Genomic DNA, 23,552 nt, shown 5'->3' on the forward strand with positions numbered 1-23,552 from the left:
ACCAAGAAGGAGAGTGATGGGGTGCTATGCCAGATGACCTGGCCTCCACAGTCACCACACCTGAACCCAATCGAGATGGTTTGAGGTGAGCTGGACCGCAGAGTGAAGGCAAAAGGGCCAACAAGTGCTAAGCATCTCTGGGAACGCCTTCAAGACTGTTGGAAGACCATTTCTGGTGACTACCTCTTGAAGCTCATCAAGAGAATGCAAAGAGTGTGCAAAGCAGTAATCAAAGCAAAAGGTGGCTACTTTGAAGAACCTAGGACATAAGACATATTTTCAGTTGGTTCACACTTTTTTGTTAATTATATAATTCCACATGTGTTAATTCATAGTTTTGATGCCTTCAGAGTGAATCTACCATTTTCATAGTCATGAAAATAAAGGAAACTCTTTGAATGAGGTGTGTCCAAACTTTTGGTCTGTACTGTATTGTCCACCACAGTTTTCAGGTAGAATTCTTCTACATAAAAAGTCAAATGTCTAAATACATCACTTATCCTATACAGACAATGAGTTACATCCTGTATTATATACTCCAGAGCTGCACTCACTATTCTGCTGGTGCAGTCAATGTGTACATTACATTACTTATCCTGTACTGATCCTGAGTAACATCCTGTATTATACTCCAGAGCTGCATTCACTATTCTGCTAGTGAAGTCTCTGTATACCGGATCAGTAACAGTGATGATTAAGCAATGTACAGTATGTACGCAGTGATTCCACCTGCAAAATATGAAGTTCAGCTTTTGACTATTCACCAGCAGAATAGTGAGTGCAGCTCTGAAGTATAATACAGGATGTAACTAAGGATCAGTACAGGATAAGTAATGTAATGTATGTACACAGTGACTCCACCAGCAGAATAGTGAGTGCAGCTCTGGAGTATATAATACAGGATGTAACTCAGGATCAGTACAGGATAAGTAATGTAATGTATGTACACAGTGACTCCACCAGCAGAATAGTGTGTGCAGCTCTGGAGTATAATACAGGATCAGAATTGGGTATGTAATGTATGTACAAAAAAACTGCAAAGAAAAAGCGTCCAGCTTGACCAATATATTGAAATGGCAAGTTTATTCACCAAGCTTCATACATGGAGGATAAAATCTTCAGTACAGTGGAAGATAAGTGATAGTATTGACGCGTTTCTGGAGACTAAGCTCCCTTAGGCTACTTTCACACATCAGGTTTTCTGCGTCAGGCGCGATCCGGCGTCGTGCCGGAATGCCGGATCCGGCAAATGTTTTGTAAAACCTGATGTGCCGGATCCGGTTTTCTGCCGGATCCGTCTTGTTCTTGACAGACAAAACCGGATCCGTCTCATCCGGTTCATCCGTTTTTCTATCCGTTTTTCGACGGATTACGCCGGATCCGGTTTTTAAAATTGACCCTTGTGGCCTTCCGAACGGGATTGGCAACTGGAAAACTATATATAGCATGTTCCTACAGCCCTTCTTTGACAGGTTGTAGAGGAGAAAGTGCAGGTTGGAGAGAAGAGCAAGTTACTGGCGAAGATGGATGTTGTCATTGGAAATATTACCACTAGAAGTTCTGTGACGGTTTCAGGGACAATTTTCCACTATACTTTATGTCACCTCAAGGCAGAGTACACTGGCAGGATGACAGAGTGTGAAAGATTTGTGCCCTAAACTTGTGTACCTTCTGGACCAACAGTATATACCTTTGCCAACCAAAGTTGGCTATCTTGTCATGGTCTTACTATTTTTACCTTTAGGCCACAGGTGTGTACCTGGTTGTGTTTTATGCAAAGTATTTCACCTTTTAACAAAAGTTGTGTACATTGGTAGGAAATCACCAACAATAAACACAACTTTTTAGGTGAAATACTTTGCTTCAAACACAACCAGGAACACAACTGTGGCAAAAAGCTAAAATTTACCCACAGTTATATACCTGGTTTTGAATACCTTTTTACCTTTGAAATACTCTGTATTTAACCTTTTTTTTTAAACATAGTTCGCCGCAGAAAGAAATGACAGACAACCATTGTGAAACGATAATTTAACTTTTATTTAAAATTTTTTTTTTTTTGTAAAATGTTTTTAAAGTGCAAAAAACTTTTTTAATAAAGGTTTTAAACCCAATGGGCATTTTTATTACAAAAAACACACATTACAAATCTGTGTACTGTGGGGTGGAAATACTGCTGGAGGGGCTGCGGGACACTTCGACACTGGGTGTGTGGAGAGAGGACTGGGATCGTGGTGGGGAAGGAACAGTTAGAGGTGAAGGTGTGGAAAAAGCTACAGAATGGGTGGACATGTGGGAGGCAGAAGAGGTGGTGGGCGGTGGAGTGGAGGGTTGGGCAGGGACTGTAGGAGCAGATGATGTTGATGGAAAGTTGTATGGGGAAGGAGTTTGGTACGGGGAAGGAGTTTGGTACGGGGAAGGAGTTTGGTACGGGGAAGGAGTTTGGTACGGGGAAGGAGTTTGGTACGGGGAAGGAGTTTGGTACGGGGAAGGAGTTTGGTACGGGGAAGGAGTTTGGTACGGGGAAGGAGTTTGGTACGGGGAAGGAGTTTGGTACGGGGAAGGAGTTTGGTACGGGGAAGGAGTTTGGTACGGGGAAGGAGTTTGGTACGGGGCAGGTTGCTGGAAGTGGGGAGATGTCTGGTACTGGGGAGGTTGCTGATACTGGTGAGGTTGCTGGTATGTAATAGGAGGGGGAGGATGGAAAGTGGCTGGAGGGGGTGCAGATGTAATAGGAGGGGGAGGATGGAAAGTGGGTGGAGGGGGTGCAGGTGGAGGAACTACAGTGGTGGGAGGTGGAGGTTGGGAGGTAACCTGCTGTAGAGCACCGTGGCACGAATGCATTACATGCATCTGCTGGGTAGGAGATAGTGTTGCCATGCGCTCCACAACAGACCTGAAAAAGGTGTGGTTTGGCGAAGATCTTGCTTCTGAATGCATGGTTTGCAGAAGTGTCTTCACCTCCAGAATGCTGGAGTTGATCTGCTGAAAGCCTGCGGAGATTTGCTCTGACAAGACTTTTAGACAGTTCTGGAAAGATGCATTCAGATGCAAGAACTCTGGCGCATAACTCTTTTCCTGACCCCTCTGCCGCTGCCGCCCAGTACCCGCAGGTGTACTAGAGGTGGCAGGGGCAGAAGGGTGGGGTAAAGGGAAAGCGATCTCCTCACCAGCAGCTTCATGTAATGTAGGCGGCCACGATGCTCCTGTGCTGGTGGATGGGACAGATGGGTCGAATGTGTGGGAAGGCTGGGAAGGTGCAGATGTACCGGGGCGGTCGAAGTGTCCCTCGGTGCCGGTCTCCTCAGGGATCGCCTCAGAAGGGTCCAATCGTGCAGGCTCCCGAGTGCTGCTCACCGTGCTGTGGAATAAAAAACAATTAAAATACTGACATGGTATGGCCCTGGCTGAAAAAAAAAAGTTACATCTAACATTTTTTTCACATGTGGTGTGTAATATTTACCTTCTGGTGAGCATTGTTTCCCGGAGGAACGACAGGGCTTGTGCGTACTTGTACTTGCTCCTGCGTCCTCCAGATCCACTCGGGGCCCGCATCTCTTTATTGAACTCCTTCTTGAAACGATCCCTCACAGACCGCCACCGATTCACAATTCTGTTCCCTGAAACGAGAAAGGAGCGGTTAGTATACAACATCAGTGTTTCACAAACTCCAGTCCTCATGGTCCCCAGGGGTCATGTTTTCAGGATTTCCATAGTAAATAGAAATCCTGAACACATGATCCGTGGGGACCACGAGGACTGGAGTTCGGGAAACACTGGTTTACATCAAGCAACCGGTACTGTATATACTTACGCTCTTTAATCTGGGCCCGAACATCGAGGTCCTCCCAGCGGCCCACAAGGAGCAAACAGATTTCCTCCCAGAGTCGTCGGGTAACGATCAGGTCAGCGTGGCGGCGGTCAGCCATATTCCAGAGCGGCTCCCTTTCTCTGACGAGATCGATGAGGCGGTCCACATCAATCCCTCCATCCTCACCGTCAGAGTCGGGAGCACGCTGTGAAGGCTGTTAAAGAAAAAGACAAAAATAACATAATTAGCCTCCACAAAAGAAATGAAATAAAAAGTGCAAAAAAACAAAGCAAAAATATTTATACTTACACGCTGGTGAACGCCGCGTTGCTGTCGCCGACGACCCTGGGAGGCACTGCGAGGACCTCTTGGCCGAGCACCAGATTGGGAAGACTAGAGAAGAAAACAAAAAATGTTATGTCTTTGGATGTAGGCATTTGTTTGCTGTGTGTGGTCTGCAGAACATTGTTTTCTATGTGTTGTGTGTAGTGTGATGTTGTGTTTCTGCGTTTGATGCAAAAAACTTACCAATTGTGAGCCCACTCCAGGTGTCTGTCCACCCCTTCCTTCTTCTGGGAGCTCCTCTTCATCTTGTGATTCCTGTTTTGAAATAAAAGGCAATGAATAGACATATATTACAGAGAAGATGGATTTTGGAAATAAAAACTTACCGTCAAACGCTGACGATGCGAGGGAGGGCTCCCAGAAGAAGATGTGCTGTCCTGTTGATGGCCAGACTCCATGGCTGTGGGTATTGCTGCTGCTGTTGCTGCTGCCAGTGATGCCATTTCTGCTGCTGCTGCATCTCTTTGGCGGCTGTTGAATAAAGAGAAACAAAGGGCCAATGAATATCTTGATATTCCATGGCCCTAGTTTGGAGGAATGGGGGATTTGATAATTACTGTCTCTCATCTGCTGCTGGACTCCCCTCCTCAGCATGTTCCATTTGCTGCTCCATTTGTGGTGGTGCTGATGGTGCTGCTGCTGCAGATGTCTGCTGCCTTCTCCTGCTCCTGGTTCTTGGCTTGGGTGGCATGTTGGGTGTGGCTGAGGGTCCCATTGTCTTGCTTTTATATATCTCCTGTGGGCAGAGCTACTGAGCATGCTCAGACCAAAAAACCGGATCCGGCTTTCGCCGGATCCGGCGCATTGCGGCGCTCATAGGCTTTCATTGTGTGAAAAAGCCCGACGCGCCGGATCCGGCGTGTCCGGCTTTTTCGCCGGAGACAAAAAATGTTACAGTAGCCATTTTTTCCAGACGCCGGATCGCGACACATTGCCGGATCCGGCGAAAACCGGATGAAACGCATGGCCATCCGGCGCGATCCGGCGCAAATGCAAGTCAATGGGGGGGAAACCGGATCCGGCATTGCATTTCGCCGGATCCGGTTTCTGTCAAAAGCGCCGGAAAGAGGCCTTAGTAATGACTAAGGGAGCTTAGTCTCAGGAAACGCGTCGATACTATCACTTATCTTCCACTGTACCGAAGCTTTTATCCTCCATGTATGAAGCTTGGTGAATAAACTTGCCATTTCAATATATTAGTTAAGCTGGACGCTTTTTCTTTGGATGTTTCAGCGCACTGACACAGCGGGTCTGTGCTCCCAAGACCTTGAAGCATTAACGGGTGAGCAGGAATCTATTTGTCTATGTACAAAAAAACTCCACCTACAGAATAGTGAATGCTGCTCTGGATATAACTCCAGATCATTGCAGGATAAATAATCTATGTGCATGGTGACTTTGGGATCAAAAACTTAGTGCAGCTCTGGGTTATAACGTAGATGGCATGTAAAAATAATTAGTATGAGGCGCAAAAGGTGGACATTTAAATGTGAATACTTTAAAAACAATTTTACATTCCCCTGTTAAACAGGTCCATTAAGTAATGGCATACATAAAAAGTGAGTGCATGCTTATGCCAATGCAGGTGGAAACTGAAAATGCACCCAGAAAGAAGAGATCATTGTGGTCTGAAATTGTAAAAATGAGGAGAGAGACCCTATAATTAAAATTAACATTTCAAGCAGCTTGCAAGTCACAGTGCCAAACCAAACCTTCAGATGTTCTGTTTGAGATAGCGAATACGTAGGACAATATTTCCAAAAATTATTCCTGCCATCAGAAGGGTGCTACAAAATTCTAAAGAATCAGCCCAAACAATGTGGACATTTTGAAGCAGTGCCCCAGTACAACCTATAGGTGGCGCTGAGCTATTCAAATCAATCACAGTCCAAGCCTTTTATATGGATATCTGGAATAGTGCAGCTTGCAGGTTGTGGGAGGGTACTGCACTATATTGTCCCTTGTCCTAAAATCATTAATTCCCAGAAAGGTCTTGGATGTGAAAGCTTTCTCCAATGCTTGTGGATCCAGTCACTGCATTAATACAGAGGCATTACCTACTACCGGCTAGTGTTGCGGTGACTGACACATGCTCACTAGTGACTAGTCATTTTAAGACTTTGGAAGCAAGCTAGCCTCCGCGATGTTCAATACAAGCGTAACCTCTGTGCGTCTGTATACGCCTATGTAACTCGCATATCCAAACTAACACAAAATCAGCTTTTATTTTTGGCAACCAAAGTCGATAAATAATTAATTCCCTGATTGCTGAACAATTATGTTTCCTAAAAAGAAAGAAGAAGAAAAAAAAAAAAAGGAAAAAAAAAGGTGCTTATATATAAATATATATACACCCAGCTCCGCAGAGACACAGTTAGCGAGCCTCGGCTCCGGTGCAAAAGTTGATATGATGCCTAGATCTGATGTAAAACAAGAAGTCCAGGGAGAGGGAGATCAATAAATGTCGGGGCAGTCCGTAAAGCTTCTATCAAAATATCCTCCAGTATAGAGCCAGTCAGAAGTCTTAGTGTGCGGGTTAGTCCCTTGTGTAAACCACCTAGAAGAGAAAAGACGGAGGTGAAACCTTCAGCTGCAGCGAATATGGCAATCATCATTATGATGGCAGAAAACATGACGGTAATGGCCCCTGTACACATTACAGCAAAGACCGAAGCCATCAAATGCAGCACACTTGGAGACTATCATATGTATGGGGGGGCTTTCCACTGTACCCCTCCGATGATGTTGGGGGGAGGGAAGAATTGGGCACATTGAATTTCAAAGCCTGATTCCTTTGTTCACAAGGGAGACAAGTCACCTCCAGAGATATCTGGCAGTGGCTGACTCTCCTCTCCCCACTGTAAACATATGCACGCTCGGCTGAATGAAGTGTGCAGGTGCAGAGGGCATCAGGAAAAATAGCTGTGGGCTGGAAAATGATTTGGTAGACAGGTATTCCACTTAAACATACACACGTCTGTGTGTGTGTAAATAATATATATATATATATATATATATATATATAATAGTACATATGTGTGGTATATGTTTGTATGGTATGTATGTACTGTATATATGTATATACACACATATACGTACATATACACACACACATTATATACATATATACACACACACATTATATACATACATATATACACTCATGCTACTGAAGCTATTAAAGGTTTATGGGCACCTTAAACATGGTCAAGATAAAGCGATGTCTTCAATTATGTTAATGTGAAGAAGAAAAGAAATGTAAAGAATGAGACTAGAGAAAAGAGAGTTACATGAGCATTTGATCATGACAGGAGGTTAGGAAAGAATAAGATAGAGACAGGAAAGAAAATCAGATAGGAGCAGAAAAGAAAATGAATGATGGCAGAGTTACATGAGGGACTGAGATAAAAAGAGAAAAAATACATGAGTATTAGAAAGGACTGAAATTGGGGGAAAGAGCAAAAGGAGTTACATAGAATGAAGAACAAGAATGGTAATCAATGAAAGAGGGAAAGAGGAGGAAGAGGCGACAGACCGGAAAACAAAGGAAAGAATGGAGGGAGGGAAATACTAAGAAGGAAAAGAAAAAGGAAGATAAAGAAAGGAATGCAGTGGAGAGAAGAAAGGAAAGAAAGTGGGAGACAGACAAAGCAAATACACTGTGTTCCAAATTATTGTGCAAAAAGAGTTTAGGAGTGATGAGGTTAGAATTTTTTTGGTTGTCATTTAACCTCATTGATGGTGATGTGTGTCAGGGCTCTTTATATCACTGAAAGCAATTGCAGATACCTGTGCTAATTAGTTTGGCAGGTGTGTCCAAATAAAGGCAAGACTACTTAAGAAGGCTGTTCCACATTATTAAGCAGCCTACATTTTTTGCCAATGGGAACGAAAAAGGATGTGTCGGCAGCTGAGAAGCAACAAACTGTGGAGCATTTAGGTGAAGGCATGACTACAATCAACATTGCCAAGACACTTCATCGTGATCATCGCACAATCAAGAAGTATGTAGCGGATTCCCAGCACACACGTGTGCGTGCAGATAAGGAAAAATTGAGGACTCTTTCCAACAGGCAATTGCATCAGGTTAAAAGAGCAGCTGCAAAAATGCCTTGTCATAGCAGCAGACAAGTTTTTGAAGCTGCTGGCGCCTCCAACGTCCCCCGAACAACAAGATGCAGGGTCCTTCAAAGGTTTGCAGCTGTGCGTAAGCCATCCTGTCGACCACCTCTATCCACTGCACACAAGCAGAAACGGCTCCAGTGGGCCAAACGATACATGAAGACTGACTTCCAAACTGTTTTCTTCACCGATGAGTGCCATGCAACACTCGATGGTCCAGATGGATGGAGTGGAGGATGGCTGGTTGATGGACACCCCATGAAAACACGGCTAAGACGCCAACAAGGAGGAGGTGGAGTAATGTTTTGGGCTGGAATCATGGGGAGAGAGATTGTTGGCCCCTTTAGGATCCCTGAAGGGGTAAAGATGAATTCCATAATCTATGTGGAGTTTCTAAAACAGCACTTCCTGCCATGGTTCAAGAGGAAGAACCGTGCTTTCCGCAGCAAGATCATTTTCATGCATGATAATGCACCGTCTCATGCTGCAAATAACACATCTGCATCTCTGGCTCCTATGGACATAAAAGAGGACAAACTTATGGTGTGGCCACCATCTTCCCCTGACCTCAACCCCATTGAGAACCTCTGGAGCATCATCAAAAGGAGTGTGTATGATGGCGGGAGGCAGTTCACATCTAAGCAACAGCTCTGGGAGGGTATTCTGTCCACATGCAAAACAATTGAAGCACAAACCATCCAAAAACTGACAAATTCAATGGACGAGAGTTCAGAAGGTTCTTTCCAACAAGGGGTCCTATGTGCAAATGTAACATCACCTAGAATAAAGTTTTGACTTGAAAACTGATTTCATTTTGTAATAAGCTGATAATGCTTATAATTTCACAATTCACCTTTTTTTGTTCAAAATAAAAAGGTTGAAAACTCTGCTGTGCATAATAATTTGGAACATGCATTTTGAGTGTTTCTCATTTTTAAAAATATACTGTTTTCATAGGCAGTTTGTTCAAAAACATTGCAATTATACTAGAATATTAGATGACTGGAAAATAACAATGACTGCAATTCATATAGGTAATTTAGAGAAAATAGGAGGAAATATTTTTTGCATAATAATTTGGAACATAATGTAAATGGGGGGGGGGACACAAAACAGGCATGTTGGGAAAGAAAGAGAAAAGGAAGGCAAGGCAGGACAGAAGAGGGGCAAGAGAAAGTACGAAGCCAGTAAAAAGGGGTAAGAGGAGAAACAAACAATGGAAAGCAAGGCAGAGAAAGTGGAAGACAAAAAGAACACAAACCAGGAATAGAACAAAGGAAAATAAGTGAAAAGAAAAACAAGGTAAGAATAAGGAAGAAAGGAGGAAAATAGAGAAAGAGAAGTAGAGGGAAGCAAGAAATGAGGCACAATGATGTGTGAATGAGAGAATGAAGACAACAATATGGTTCTAGTGATGAAAGCACATGGGATAATGACGTGACCTGCAAAGAAAAGGACATGAATGAGATGAGGTCAAGTAATAACATGGAGGACAATATGACTCGGACAGCAGAGGAATGAGCTTGTAGGCCAATTATGGGGTCAGGATGTAGGGGAGGATATTATGTGCAGAAGGAGATATGTACATGACGTTGGGATGACTAGGGGGAAGAATACAGGGTAATCGCACTAACCATGAATAAACAATATGGCGACAGAGGTTGTATTAATATATACTTAGCTTTATCATTGAGAGTGCGATGTGAAAATGAGAGTGAAAGAAACATGATAAGACGAGATAATGAAGTGGCGGAGAACAAATCACTAAGAATACATCCAAATTCCCCAGCATTGCCAAGTTCCAACATGAAGTGAATTACAAGGTGTGTGCGGAGACGTGAGCGTCCTGTAACACCTTTTCTTCCCACTGTAAATAACCCAGCAGCACCTTTCCTGATACACTACCTTGTCCTCCACTCCTCGCTGGTCTTCGCTCGCTCCCTCCGGGACGCCCTCTGCTTCTCTTCTAATCTTTCCTTTTCATTGCTGGCCACATCTGAAATATAAGCAGCAATTGTAAGGCGTTCTCCAATGGTGACGAACAGGGAGGCAGAAGGAATCGGACGTGACATGGAATGATGGTGGAATGCAGCTTTTACCTAGATCTCCATTTTCCATGGACCTGATGTCGGGTCTTAAACGACAGTCAGTAGGGGCCAATATGGACTCCATGTCTTTGTCTAGCTCATTGAGGGCCACGGCAAAATTGGTGAAGTTGTACATCTTGGGAGATGAAAATCCAAAAATTAGAATACCAGAACAATAGTGAAGTCGTCAGACCAATACAAGACACATGATGTGCATGTAAAAAATCAAGGACAATGACACTCTGCAGTCATGAGGAGCCTTCCAGCTGCTTGATGCTGGGATTTCATGGTCATATTGAGAAAAGAAACTACACTATTCCAAAGTTACAGCTTTTACAATTGCAGCTGTATTGAGAACCTTCAGTGCTAAAATCTCCCAGCATTCCCTGCTGATTCATGCACCGAAACATGCATAAAATCTTTGCATCCAATCAAGTGTCACCTTCGGAATGAAGAATCAATTACAGCTATAAGAATTGTGTTTGAAATGGTTGACTTTCCAGTAATAACCAGCAGAATACTGAGTGCAGCTCTGGAGTGTAATGTAGACATATTTATTTCACAATAAGTAATGTATGTACAATGTGAAAAGTGACTGCAGATCTGGAGTATAATACAGGATGTAAGGTCTTTGTATGTACACAGTTACTGCACCAGCAGAATAGTGAGTGCAGCTCTGGAGTAAAACACAGGACATGCTATATATTTACACATAATAATATCCCATCTTCGAAATGACTCAGGATTTATGAACATTGTGCTCACCTGCGAAGAGTTTGAGGGGCGACTGCTGATCCTCCAGAGAAGTTTACTGCCAGCTATGACCTGCACAGTCTCCTGGACATCTGGCATATCATCCGCTTCATCAGTTTCGGGGGTCACAGATTCCTCATTCTGGAGACAGGAGAGGCATGTGACAAAGTTAAGAATGTGAAACACTTGAGGTGATAAGTCTTGATGTCTGCAGAGCTCTAACTACTTTCCCCCTGGATCAAAATTATCAGACCTTAGCCTTGTACCCTCCCTTGGCTTTACCTCTTCCCCAGAAAGGAGGCCAGATAATGGAGGTCTTAGGGTCCCGTTACACATAGCAACGCTCCAGCGATCCTGACAACGATACGACCTGTAAGAATCGCTGGTACGTCGCTACATGGTCGCTAGTAAGCTGTCAAACAGGCAGATCTCTTCAACGACGCAGCAACGATCCGGCGATCCGTAGAACGACCTCGGCGGTCGTTGGGACCTTGTCACACAGCAGCTTCTCTGACGACTCAGACCTCGATAGGCGTGCTTCAGCGTCGCCTTTTCCACGCCCCTCTGCTCCCACGACTGCGCTATCACTACGCGGTTCGCTTCAGCGTCCCTGTCTGAGTCGCTAGTGCGCTATTTATTCGTGGATCCAGAGTCACTGACACGGGGACACGCGATTATTATAACTGTACATGTTAAATGTTATGATTGCATATAATTGATAGCTGACCTATAAAAGGAAACGCTACAAAAGATCCTAATTTGAGTTCACCAATCGGAGCTGAGGGGGCATTGAAAAGACAAAGCAAAATCACGCCTGCGTCCCTGAGTTCTGAGTCGCCAACGAGGTCGCGCGTCGTTATGGCGTCAAACACAGCGATGCATGCTGGCCAGCGGGACACCAACGATCAAAAAATGGCCTAGGACATTCAAGCACGATCAGCAATATCGCAGCAGGGGGCCGGCCGCCGCTATGTGTCACACTTAGCGAGATTGCTTGCAAGGTCGCTGTTGCGTCACAAACCCTGTGACGTTTCAGCAATCTCGCTAACAATCTCGCTATGTGTCAAGTACCCCTTAGAGCATCAGAATAGGCAATTAGGTGCTTAAACCACTCGCCTGTTTATGTTTTTTCTGTTCGCCTCCTTTCTTCTCTGACTTTTTATGTGCTTCATATGTAGCGGGATCTACACTCCACAAACACTCAGTCCATTTCCCATAGATCATACACAGCTTCTTTTTACTACAAGGAAAAAAAATTGCAGGAAAACCAATCACAAGTCACAAAAAAAGATTAAAAATATCTGTTTTGATTGTGCTAAGCTTGTACACTAAACACAGCAACCAATATAAGCATCAACAGTGTAAAGCATGGAGGAGGAAAATAACTGGACCCAGGTTCTCCGGTGTCCTCTCAAATTCCAAAGACATACTGGTAGAAAATGTAGCTCCAATGAGGACAGTGATGATGATGTCTGCCCTTTACCTGCTGGTATCATCCGATCTTTTCATGTTCTTTTGATTAACCACTGTGGGAAGTCACATATGCACTGTGTAGCAATGCTGATGTCAGGATGGCTAAGGGTACCGTTACATCTAGCGATGCACCAGCGATCCCGACTAGCGATATGACGTGGTCAGGATCGCTGGTGCATCGCTAAGTGGTCGCTAGTGAGCTGCCACACAGGCAGATCTCACCAGCGACATCGCTGGGGACGGGGATCGCTACTTACCTGTCAGACGCGGCGATCCTGCGTCCTCCCGCCCGGCTCCACGCGTCGCTCGTCCTCACAGCAGGAAGCGCCGCAGGAAGTGACCGACGAGGAATGGTCCAGCAGCTTCTCGCGCGATCAGCGATTACCAGCGGGGGAGCCGGTCGGAGGTAAGTATCACATGCAGCGATATCGCAAGCAATATCGCTGTAACGTCACAAAATCGGTGACTTTGCAGCGATATTGCTAGCGATATCGCAGTGTGTAACGGGGGCTTTATGAATAGAGGAGCCGAGTAGGCAGTCAGGTAAGAGACATCTCTCAGGGTTCCCGTCTGATGGCTACAGGATTAGGTTCTGTGAACCATGTGTACCAAACATGTTGTGAAATACTAGTCAGTTTCTGGTATGAAAGCCCATGTTATCTGTGCAGAGCTCTGAATCTCTTACAGCTTCAGTCTCCTAAGGGTCCATTTCGGCTCTTGGACAGACTGAAGAGATGGCTCTCAAGAGGAAAAGTCCATACTGCAGCAATTAATTCAGATATGGATGCAATATACTGGCGGTGCCTGGAGTGCGTTGTCTCTACACTGGCATAAATCAACATTGGCGATAAGAGTATCTGAGCCGGGAAATCTGCTTCTCATCCAGCCAGGAGCAGATGCATGGACAGCACGGGATGGTCACATGAAAGCAAAGACAATTGTTTAGGGGCAGTGTGTGTATCCATAGCGTGATGATTGTACAGCATGTGATGGTACAACACATGGCATATGGCCTAGGAACAGCAGATGGCACATGCCACTGGAATCCTAGCGGTAATATGTAGTACATATAGTATGGGTGTTGCTTTCCTTTAGTTTCAGCCCAGATACTCAATGTTTTATTAATTTCCTATGCAATCGGCCTTATTGTATGGCCGAGCACCAATGTGTGCCATACCTGCTATCTATCCTCTTCAGTATGGAACACTACTTAGTTCTGCACCCATGAGATCACAGAGAAGTGAAGTCTCCGGCTGTTGTTTAGCCCCCCACCCCATGCTTTAAACTGCAGATCAATAGGTAAATCCTGCACATATGAGTCTAGGGAGAATCTGTATGGATGCAAGGCCGTGCCTGGATTGTAGGAGCGGACATACCCCGGGGCTTTTCACCCGTTTTCTCTGGCTGTTTCGTCATCCTATCTAACCAAGGAGAGGTGGGCAAAAAAAAGGATAAATTCCCTTATTCCCATTGACTTGAGTGGAGAGGGCTGCATACCTAGACCACCTCTCCTTTATGTGGCTACTTTAAAGAGTCAGTTGGGCTCCACCACATTTTACTGCCAGGTTGTCTCCACCAATCTTAATTCGCAGAAAATGAAGACTCGGCACTTACTTCTTATCCTGAATATAACCTTCTACTCTGTGCAGTTCCTTCCCAAATAGGCCACAGGGCTTGAAGTTCAGGACACATTTCTCACCAGTGCTGGAAAACAAAAACATTAAATATTAGACACATCTAATATATAATTGCCAATAGGCTCTGTCACAGCTTCTGGCGATTGTGTCGCTATCCCACAATCCACCGCGGCCGGAAGCTGTGACAAAAACGGCACCACCATATTGGAACACCCAAGTTATGGGTATTCCGACATGGCGGCCGGAATTCAATGACCATGCATACCAGGATAGGGGGTGAGGGGACCATGCATACCAAGATTGGGGGGTGAGAGGACCATGCATACAAGGATAGGGGGGTGAGAGGACCATGCATACCAGGATAGGGGGGTGAGAGGACCATGCATACCAGGATAGGGGGGTGAGAGGACCATGCATACCAGGATAGGGGGGTGAGAGGACCATGCCTACCAGGATGGGGGGGTGAGAGGACCATGCCTACAAGGATAGGGGGGTGAGAGGACCATGCATACCAGGATAGGGGGGTGAGAGGACCATGCATACCAGGATAGGGGGGTGAGAGGACCATGCATACCAGGATAGGGGGGGGGTGAGAGGACCATGCATACCAGGATAGGGGGGGTGAGAGGACCATGCATGCATTCAAATCCCGCGCGGCACCACTCATTGGCTTAGCCGGCGGGGCAGGGTATTTGAATCCTGGGCCGCTCAGCCAATGAGCAGTGCCGAGTGGCTTTTGGCGGGGATTCAAATCCGGCGTGGCACCGCTCATTGGCTCAGCCGCCCGCCGGCGATGTTCATTTCACCGCACTCCCGATGCAATACCCTATTTCTAGTAGAGACATAATATTAGATTTTTCTTTTTACGATAAAATAGCGCCACCCTTGTCTATGGGTGGTGTCTGGTATTGCAGCTCAGTAACAATTAAATAACTATTGCTATAAGGCGCACAGAATATATGTATGGCTTTTAGGTCCATAGCATCTATGATTTACTATCTTCAGGCATACAGTGTGTTACCTGTGGTTTATAATCTCCACCGTGCCATACTGCTCTATCCACAGCTTCCCGATGATGACGTTGTGTACACAGCAGGTGGGATTCGTCCATGTATAGACATCTTTGTGCCTGGAGGTAACAAACACCCATCAGAAGTCAAGACTTTTCACTTGGGCCAAGAATGTTTGGTGCTTCAATAAGGTCTCAGATACAAAGTGGCCACTAATGTGATCTTTTGACATGATTATTAGCATGTGATCTGGTATGGACACCAACGTGCCATTGAGCAGCCAATGTCAGTGCCCAAATATCCTATACATGTATCTTAATAACTGCCAAAACCATGGTCAGATCATTAGAGGAGTATTCCCATCTTAGTAAGTAATGGCATATTGGTGGGATATGCCATCGCTTATATGGGTTTTCTAGTCTTAGCATAATTTTGTGCGGTCACTCTATGTGAGTGCAGATTGCTGAATCCCGACAGTGTGCAATATGCTCATTGTCAGGATTCCCCTCAAATGATGTACAGAAATAAACTGCGAAAAGATCACAATAAGTAGCATATGCAATGAAATGTGTTTTGAGCACAATGACCTCATATACTCAATTAATAGAAATTGTCATTATGTAACATTAGCAGTTATTCAAGAAAGAAAGAAAGAAAAAAAAATATATATATATATATTATATATATATATATATATATATATATATATATATATATATATATATATATATATATATATATATATATACACACACACACACTTTTCAAATAAAATCTCAATTCATGAAAGACATTATACACAAGGAAAGACAAAGGGCAAACCCAAAGGTAACACAGGAGGAAAGTGGGAGGATTTCCATAGAATTCGTATAGTCGACAAGTTATTCTGTTTACCTTTTCACTCCCTAAAATGGAGAGGAAATCTATGTTTTACATTTGGATAAATCTCTGAAAGAAGTCCAAGGCCACCAAGCTCTCATGTATTCATATGAGTCTGCCTGAAGCCAATTGTAAGATCCTCCATATGAATCAGGTTATCCAAAGATTAAACTCATTCTATCTTAGATGGGATAGTGGTTGATTTCCAGTGTCCGGGGATAATCAGTCTCATCATTACCAAAAATACTCTAAAAATCCCTTTATGACAGTGGAGATAGACAAAGGCAAAATCGAGAGCAGAGCAGCCTCAGGAGTATTCTGTAAGTTGGTGAAAAAATAACTTGCTACAGAGATTAAATATTCCTACCCAGAGTCTGAAGATCGAAAACCACTTTAAAAGATGTATTCCCATCTTCAAGATCCTATCCCAATATGTAGTAAGTGTAGTAATATTATTAGCAAATACCTCCAATTAGACATGTAGTATAGTACTCCTGTTAACCAACACATGCTTACCCCATGCAACATATTGCTTACCCCATGTACAGGGCATTGCAGTAGCTTAGGTATCCATGGTTATGGCCAATAGCAACTAAATGTCACTAGATGAGTGGTGGTAACCATGGATACCTACGTTACTGCAATGCCCTGCACACGGGGTAAGGGACATAGCGAATCAGAAGAACTATACTACATTTCCAATTGGATGCATTTGCTAATATTATTATACCTACCACATATTGGGATAGGATCTTGGGAGATGGGAATACCCCTTTAATGATTGCTATGGATCCGACTTCTGAAACCCCACTGATCCTCAAAATGAAGTGCTCCGCTCAGCTATCTTAGGGCCCCGTCACACATCGAGCGACTCACCAGCGATCCCGACAACGATATGAACTTGTCAGGATCGCTGGTGTGTCGCTACATGATCACTGGTGAGCTGCCAAACAGGCAGATCTCAGCAGCGATCAGGACAGCGACACGCGGGTAACAAGCGACGCACGTCGCTTAGTTACCCGCAGTGTACGTTAAGATACCAGCACGCTGGTGCAGGGAGCTGGTAACCAAGGTAAACATCAGATTTGTAAGCGCGGCGCTTGGAAACCCGATGTTTACCTTGGTTACCAGCTCCAGCTCGCTGGTCTCCCGCCTGTCACACGCAGCGATGCGTGCTGGCCAGCGGGAGACCAACGATCAAAAAAATGTCCAGGTCATTCGAGCACGATCAGCGATACCGGCAGGGGGGCCGGTCACTGATAAGTGTCACACACAGCGATCTCGCGCTGTGTGTGACGGGGCTTTAGGCACCCATACACAGACTAATGTAAACTGAATGTGCTGATGATAACTTTATGTGGCTCCTGGACAACTGATTGCAAGAGAAGATAAGGATCCACCATCATCAACTTCGTACTGCCTATCCTTTTGTTCTTCTTGACATAAGCCTCCGTTGGACATGACTGGCAGTGGCAATGGGCTCCGAAATGAATGACAGGGTGTATGCACAACCTGAACACCATTCAACTCCTAGCCATGATCTTGAATTAGAGGTGAGAGATGGACCTGGAACCTTCTGATTCTGCCGATCAGTGGACAGACCCACCACAATCTAAAAGTTATAGCAATCCAGTGGATAGGAGATCATTTGTTTAAATAGGAATATCCCTTTAAGATATGTTTCAATGGTAACTCAAGTATTAAAGAAACCTGGAATTGGTCTATAAAAAAGGTAACTAACAGAAAATAAAAAGACAAAGGCACAATAAGGCCACCATATTGATTTAGCAAATCGTCGTGAGCGGATATAGTAAATGCTGGAGGCTTGTAAGAGAAAGCAGCACCTGCTGTGAATACTACTATGGATTTACAATCTAAGCAAACGTGATTGATCCGATAGGAAGATGTTCATAGACAGATTAGAAAAAGAAAAACTACCTGGGGGCCGGATCCCCCTATCAGCAGATGCAGTTAGGAACAAAAAGAATGTGTAAAAACTGCAAAAACACTAAATGTACCAGAACAATATGAAAAGATGTACTGGTTCGGAGAAGTCTGAACGACAGAAAATATGGTCCTCAAGCTTTTTTTGCCTAGAATTTCCACATAAGACCCCAGAAAGCAGAGATATAAGGAGCTGTTTGATTGGAGGGTGTCACACTGTAGAGATTCTGAAGATGTGTGTTGCCAAACACCACTCACAAGACCCTCTCCTCAAACTCACTTGAGAAGCTCTAAGGTGATCGTCCCTCGGGGTTCGGCTTCTACACTCTTCCCCCAGAACTTTAACTTGGGATAGATGGAGCCGTGGAAGATGAAGTCTTTGTTCAGTCCCTCGGCGTAAAAGGCACTAATGGGTGGGTGGTGGCTGACTTGTTCGGAGATGAATCGGAACCCTAAGTCTTCCCTAGAAGAGATGAAGAAGTGGTTAGATGGGGGTCGTGGTCTTCTACTGAGCTCCCACAATCCCTCACGCTCACCTTACTAATTCATATGTTTCTCCAAGAAGAGGGTTGAATGGTTTCCCTGTTCTCTCCCATTGAGATGCCACAGCGGAGACTGCAAAAGCGGCCACTGTCTGTACAGGGAAGAAACAAGAATTAAAGGGGAACTCCACCAAAAGTCAATATATGGCATATCTTATCCACATGTTACCAACATTAGGGGGTCATGGAGATCAGTACAGTGAGCCGACCCCTTTGGTGATCGGTGGTGTTACTGGTCACACCAGTGGTGTTTTCTGACTTTTCTATGTCATGCACGATGATTGAATTCCTTTAAAAGTGGATAAAGGCATTTCTCTGGGGGAGGAGGGTCATCATTATTTTATTTTATTGTATTATCTTTAATTATGCTACAAATGACTTGTATATGAACTTCTGAATTGTAAAGCGCTGCGGAATATGTTGGTGCTATATAAATAATAATTATTATTATTCCTATTTGGAATTATAGAGAGAGGGTTTGCTTTTATAAGACAACCCCTTTAATCACAGCTCTGCACATGTAAGGCTAGTAAAGACTTCACAAGATGATGGTGTTAAGTGGTAACCCCCTCCAACTAATGGAGTCGAGAACCCTAGTCCCGCATTCTCCCGAAATATAAACCCAGGGCTGAAAATCTCAGATTTATCACATTTCACAGCTGAGGGTTTGCTACATTTGTGACCAGTCTAGACAACCCTCCCCCTTTCAGACTGGTACAGTTCACCTGCACCGACACATTGTACCAAACAGGAGCGCGATTTGTGCTATTGATGCTCTTGGCTTACAGCACATTACCTGGATTGGATACGATTGAAACAAACCCTCAGCTGTGAGAAGTACATTTTATTTTTACTACACTGTCTATGCCATAAAACTGAATTAGAAAATTCTATGGCCCACCCAAGGTTGGCAAGATTTGTGCCCTCATTATATGCCCTGGTCATTAGTGTTTAATGCAGTGAGAACAAGAGAGAAGGAATATTGCTCAGCTTCACGTCATTGTTGTGACACTTCTCTTTTCTGCAGCGCAGGCGGCAGAACGTCTTGCATCACTTTTTACTATCTGTCAGAAAAGCAGCTCCGCAGCCTCTGGTGACCCTTCCCAAGAACTGACCTGCACTGGCAAATTATTGTAATGTTGGAACCTTATCTCAATAAGATATGCGGATATATGTAATAGGCAGACATATATTCTGTAAGTCCTTCACTCATTTTTATTGTCCCACATGTAACTGTTTGTTGCAAAAGTGAAAAAAAAAACAACTTGTTTAACAAAAATGAAGAGACAAGTGTAACAAATCCACAGCTGTGAGTAGTTTTAGATCTGTTTAACCAACAGTCTCAATTATTAATACAAGAAGGGTTTAGAATATTATCATGAATGTATATCCCCTAAAATTGGTACTTTATTAATAATAAAAAACCACTAGTGTGGTCATACACCAAAAGAAAACGTGACAAATACACAACAAAAGAAAAAGGTGTTCAAACAGAAAACCCACATTTGGGACAACTAGGAATCCCTGATAATTCTGAGCTTGTACCTGCCTGGCCGCGGAGGTTGGCACCCTAGGGGGGAACGTTGTGGCGCCCCCGCTCAACGATGGCTATCCCTAGGGGCCCTGATATACCCTGCAGCCGCTAGTGACACCCTCTACCCGATAGCTGAGGGGACCCCTAATGCTAGACAGAGATATAACTGCTCTAAAGAGGATCCTGTGTCCCACAAGGATTAAAAACAATGGTAGAACACACTTGGCATCTGGTGGTACATATGGGAATTATACTGCATAAAGCTACTCCACATGAGATTTCAATCAGATAATATAATGTATCGATGGAATGCATATATAATAATGCTAACGAGATTAATCACCAAATCCATGTAGTTCATTCAGTGATACCCCAGCCTCACATAAAGATACTAATATACTGATGCAAACAGAAATCCACCTTCAACATCACCAGCGGCTTAGTTCACTGGCATCTCATTAATTAGCATATCTTTAATGCCCCGTTACAATCTGGCATAACTAATGGAGCATTTACTATTCCCATCCATGAGTAATGTACACAAAATTGCAACAGCGATACTCATCTTGTGTCACCTGCCACCTGCCATCAATTGGTTAACGCCTCAACGCGTTTCGCCTGCTTAGGCTCATCGGGAGGCCAGATAGTGCGATATTATGTGTCCCATACAAGGTGCAATATCAAATGATGCTCAGCTCAACTCCTCTTTTTATAACCGCCGCCATAAGGCGTATATGTTACACCCACTCACGTGACATGGCGTCCCCGCGGTCTCAGGATGCCTCTATTAGACATTACCCCTGAACCACCAATCAGATATCTCAAGACAAGCGGTCTCACCGCGCTCTCCAATGGCTGAGGACGACTCCAACTTCCGGGTTTGTCATGCAGCGCACACACCGCGCATGCTCCCCTCTCCCCCACTGGGATCAGCGCGTCTCATATCAATCTTACGGCATCCCCGCGGTCTCAGAATGCACTACCAATCAGATACCTCCAGACAAACAGTCCCACCGCGCTCTCCAATGGCTGAGGCCGATTCTAACTTCCGGGTTTGACATGCAGTACACACACCACACATGCTCCCTTCTCGCCCATTGGAATCAGCGCGTCTCACGTTAACGCCGTCAGATGTATATGTTAGGTTTGTAACATTATATCCCCACTCTCATTGTGTCACATATAATTCGTGGCCGTCACATTGAAGTCTTTTATTTAAGTGACCAGAGCGTCCACTCTGGTATTTCTCACACTCCGGATCCCCACAGGAGTATCCAATATTGTACCCATAAGCGCATTTTACATCAGATGCGTAATTGAGAATCACAGTATATAATCGCATCAAAAACTGGCAGTGTGAACATGCGACCAAGGTTGATAAACCCAAAAATAATCCTCAATCTAATAAACACTCTCAGGGACTATAATTAATGGGGATACCATGGGGTATAATGAAAATTATTAAATACAGGCAAACGGTAAAGAGGAGGATAATACATATAATATTCCATGACAATACATGGGACTCCCAAATTTTACGGGAGCCCAATACAAAACCTAGAAGGCCAATATACTTGAAAAGGGTCACTATAATCAGTTGTGGCTCATAAGAAACAGGCAAATGAAAGTTGTTCATTTAACCCCCTCGGCTCCATAGACTCCATCCTGAATATCCACTCACATTCTCTTCTGAGGATCAATTTGTCCATATTCCCCCCTCTCGTGTTCATCTTGACTACTTCTATGATATTGAATTTAATATCACCGGGATCACCCTTATGACACAACCAAATGTGTCTAGCAAGTGGGGTATCCCTTTTATTTCTAACATCGCCCAAATGCTCCCCTACTCTCCTCCTAAACTCTCTACTGGTCTTCCCTATGTAGTCCCTGGGGCATGAGCAGGTAGCCACGTAAACAACCCCTGTGGTTTTGCAATTTGAGAAGTCTCGTTGGTAGAAAACTTTGCCTGTATTTGAACTACGAAATGACTTTCCAGGTCTCATAAATTTACAAAAACTGCAATCCCCGCACTTAAAAAAACCACAGGGTTTTCTATCCAGCCATGTACCACTAACCAATGGTCTCCTATATTGGCTGTGGACTAAAATGTCCCTGATGGATTTGCCCTTCCCAAACGTGATATTAGGGCGCTCACCAACCACATCCTTGAGATCTGGATCAAGTCTGAGCACATCCCAATGTCTGGCCAGGACTCTTCTAACATCCTGATGTCCCGCATCATATGTCCCGATGATCCTTATCTGCTCCGTAGAGTCCTCAACCTCACGTTTCTGCAACAGTGACTGTCTGTTTGCTTTACTTGCAAAATCATATGCTGTGTCTAGAATGTGTTTAGGGTACCCCTTATCCTTAAAGCGACAAAACATATCCCCAGCTTGTTTGTGAAATAGATCATTCCTAGAACAGTTCCTCCTAAGACGGAGGAACTGTCCTTTTGGGATGCCTCTCTTAAGGGGAATTGGGTGGTGGCTTTGCCAGTGCAGCAGACTATTTGTACTCGTTGGTTTACGATATATGCTTGTAGATACACCTCCCATTAAGTCTTTTTTATTTCTAATATCCAAAAATGGTATTTCGGTTTCATGAATTTCCGAGGTAAACCTAAGATTGACATCATTCTGGTTCAATTCCCTCACAAATTCTTCGAATTGATCCTTTTCCCCTGTCCATATTACGAAGACATCATCTATGAACCTATACCACATGGATATCAGACTGTGCCACCACCTTTCCTCCCCTCCAAACACAATGGTCTCCTCCCACCAGCCCAGGAACAGATTTGCATACGACGGGGCACAGGGGCTCCCCATCGCGGTGCCCCTGAGCTGGTGGTAGAATTTCCCATCAAAGTTAAATGCATTATGTGTAAGAGTGAACCGCAAGAGGGACATCAAAAAGACATTGTGCCCTCTACATGCTATTGATCTCTGACCCAGAAAGTGTCCCACACCCCTGATGCCTGTTTCATGTGGTATATTGCTATAAAGCGCTTCTATATCAATAGAAGCCAACCATGTGCTCTCTCCAAGATGTATACCCTCTAGTTTTAACAATAGATCTGATGTGTCCCTCAGATATGATGGAGTTGAAACCACAAAGGGACGCAGTATCTGGTCAATGTAAATCCCACAATTCTGGGTCAGAGAATCAACACCCGATACAATTGGCCTCCCTTTTAGGGGGGACAACCCCTTATGTATCTTTGGTAATGCATAAAAAGTAGCCACCAATGGAAATTTAGGGAGGATAAAGTCAAATTCTGTTTTTGAGATCAAACCATCAGCCAAAGCTCCATCCAGGAGAAGTCGAAGTTCCTCCTTATAGGTAGTCATGGGATTACCCGTCAGTACTTCATAGGTGGAATTGTCTTTTAATATAGCGTTACACATGG

At 44.2% G+C, this 23,552-nt stretch overlaps 2 protein-coding genes across 4 annotated transcripts in view; both read right to left on the bottom strand.

Annotated features, from left to right (window-relative positions):
• Window positions 1-2,016: 2,016 nt before the first annotated feature.
• On the bottom strand, window positions 2,017-6,208 carry LOC141094916 (uncharacterized). Of its 2 annotated transcripts, XM_073580961.1 has the most exons (5): window positions 4,483-6,208; window positions 4,340-4,411; window positions 4,121-4,204; window positions 3,815-4,025; window positions 2,017-3,620 (listed from the first exon to the last, which is right to left on the bottom strand). In XM_073580961.1, the coding sequence occupies exons 1-5, from the start codon at window positions 4,597-4,599 to the stop codon at window positions 3,460-3,462; spliced, it is 645 nt and encodes a 214-aa protein (XP_073437062.1). In that variant the 5' UTR covers window positions 4,600-6,208; the 3' UTR covers window positions 2,017-3,459. The 2 variants fall into 2 exon arrangements, with proteins under 2 accessions (XP_073437062.1, XP_073437061.1); XM_073580960.1 differs by having other exon boundaries at window positions 4,340-6,208.
• A 154-nt stretch (window positions 6,209-6,362) lies between these two features.
• OSBPL2 (oxysterol binding protein like 2) overlaps window positions 6,363-23,552 on the bottom strand; it is a 71,801-nt gene continuing 54,611 nt past the window's right edge. For both annotated transcript variants that reach the window (XM_073580959.1, XM_073580958.1), the window contains 9 exons: window positions 18,598-18,695; window positions 18,342-18,524; window positions 15,250-15,357; window positions 14,206-14,295; window positions 12,235-12,358; window positions 11,131-11,259; window positions 10,378-10,501; window positions 10,184-10,274; window positions 6,363-6,713 (listed from right to left, as the gene is read on the bottom strand). In XM_073580959.1, coding sequence (XP_073437060.1) covers window positions 6,611-6,713; window positions 10,184-10,274; window positions 10,378-10,501; window positions 11,131-11,259; window positions 12,235-12,358; window positions 14,206-14,295; window positions 15,250-15,357; window positions 18,342-18,524; window positions 18,598-18,695 — 1,050 coding nt within the window. In that variant the 3' untranslated portion in view covers window positions 6,363-6,610. The remainder of the gene's footprint in view (window positions 6,714-10,183; window positions 10,275-10,377; window positions 10,502-11,130; window positions 11,260-12,234; window positions 12,359-14,205; window positions 14,296-15,249; window positions 15,358-18,341; window positions 18,525-18,597; window positions 18,696-23,552) is intronic.

The sequence above is a fragment of the Dendrobates tinctorius genome, unplaced genomic scaffold (assembly GCF_039654945.1).
Source record: "Dendrobates tinctorius isolate UK_male_01 unplaced genomic scaffold, ASM3965494v1 ptg000065l, whole genome shotgun sequence".
Lineage (NCBI taxonomy): Eukaryota > Metazoa > Chordata > Amphibia > Anura > Dendrobatidae > Dendrobates > Dendrobates tinctorius.

What these genes read in the sequence shown, in the direction of transcription:
- LOC141094916 (XM_073580960.1), bottom strand. Translation starts at nt 4,915, where the DNA reads ATGCTCAGTAGCTCTGCCCACAGGAGATATATAAAAGCAAGACAATGG. An exon ending in CTGGAGTGGGCTCACAATTG is followed by an intron (nt 4,205 to 4,339) that starts GTAAGTTTTTTG and finishes TTTCTTCTCTAG; the next exon opens with TCTTCCCAATCTGGTGCTCG. An exon ending in AACGCGGCGTTCACCAGCGT is followed by an intron (nt 4,026 to 4,120) that starts GTAAGTATAAAT and finishes TTTCTTTAACAG; the next exon opens with CCTTCACAGCGTGCTCCCGA.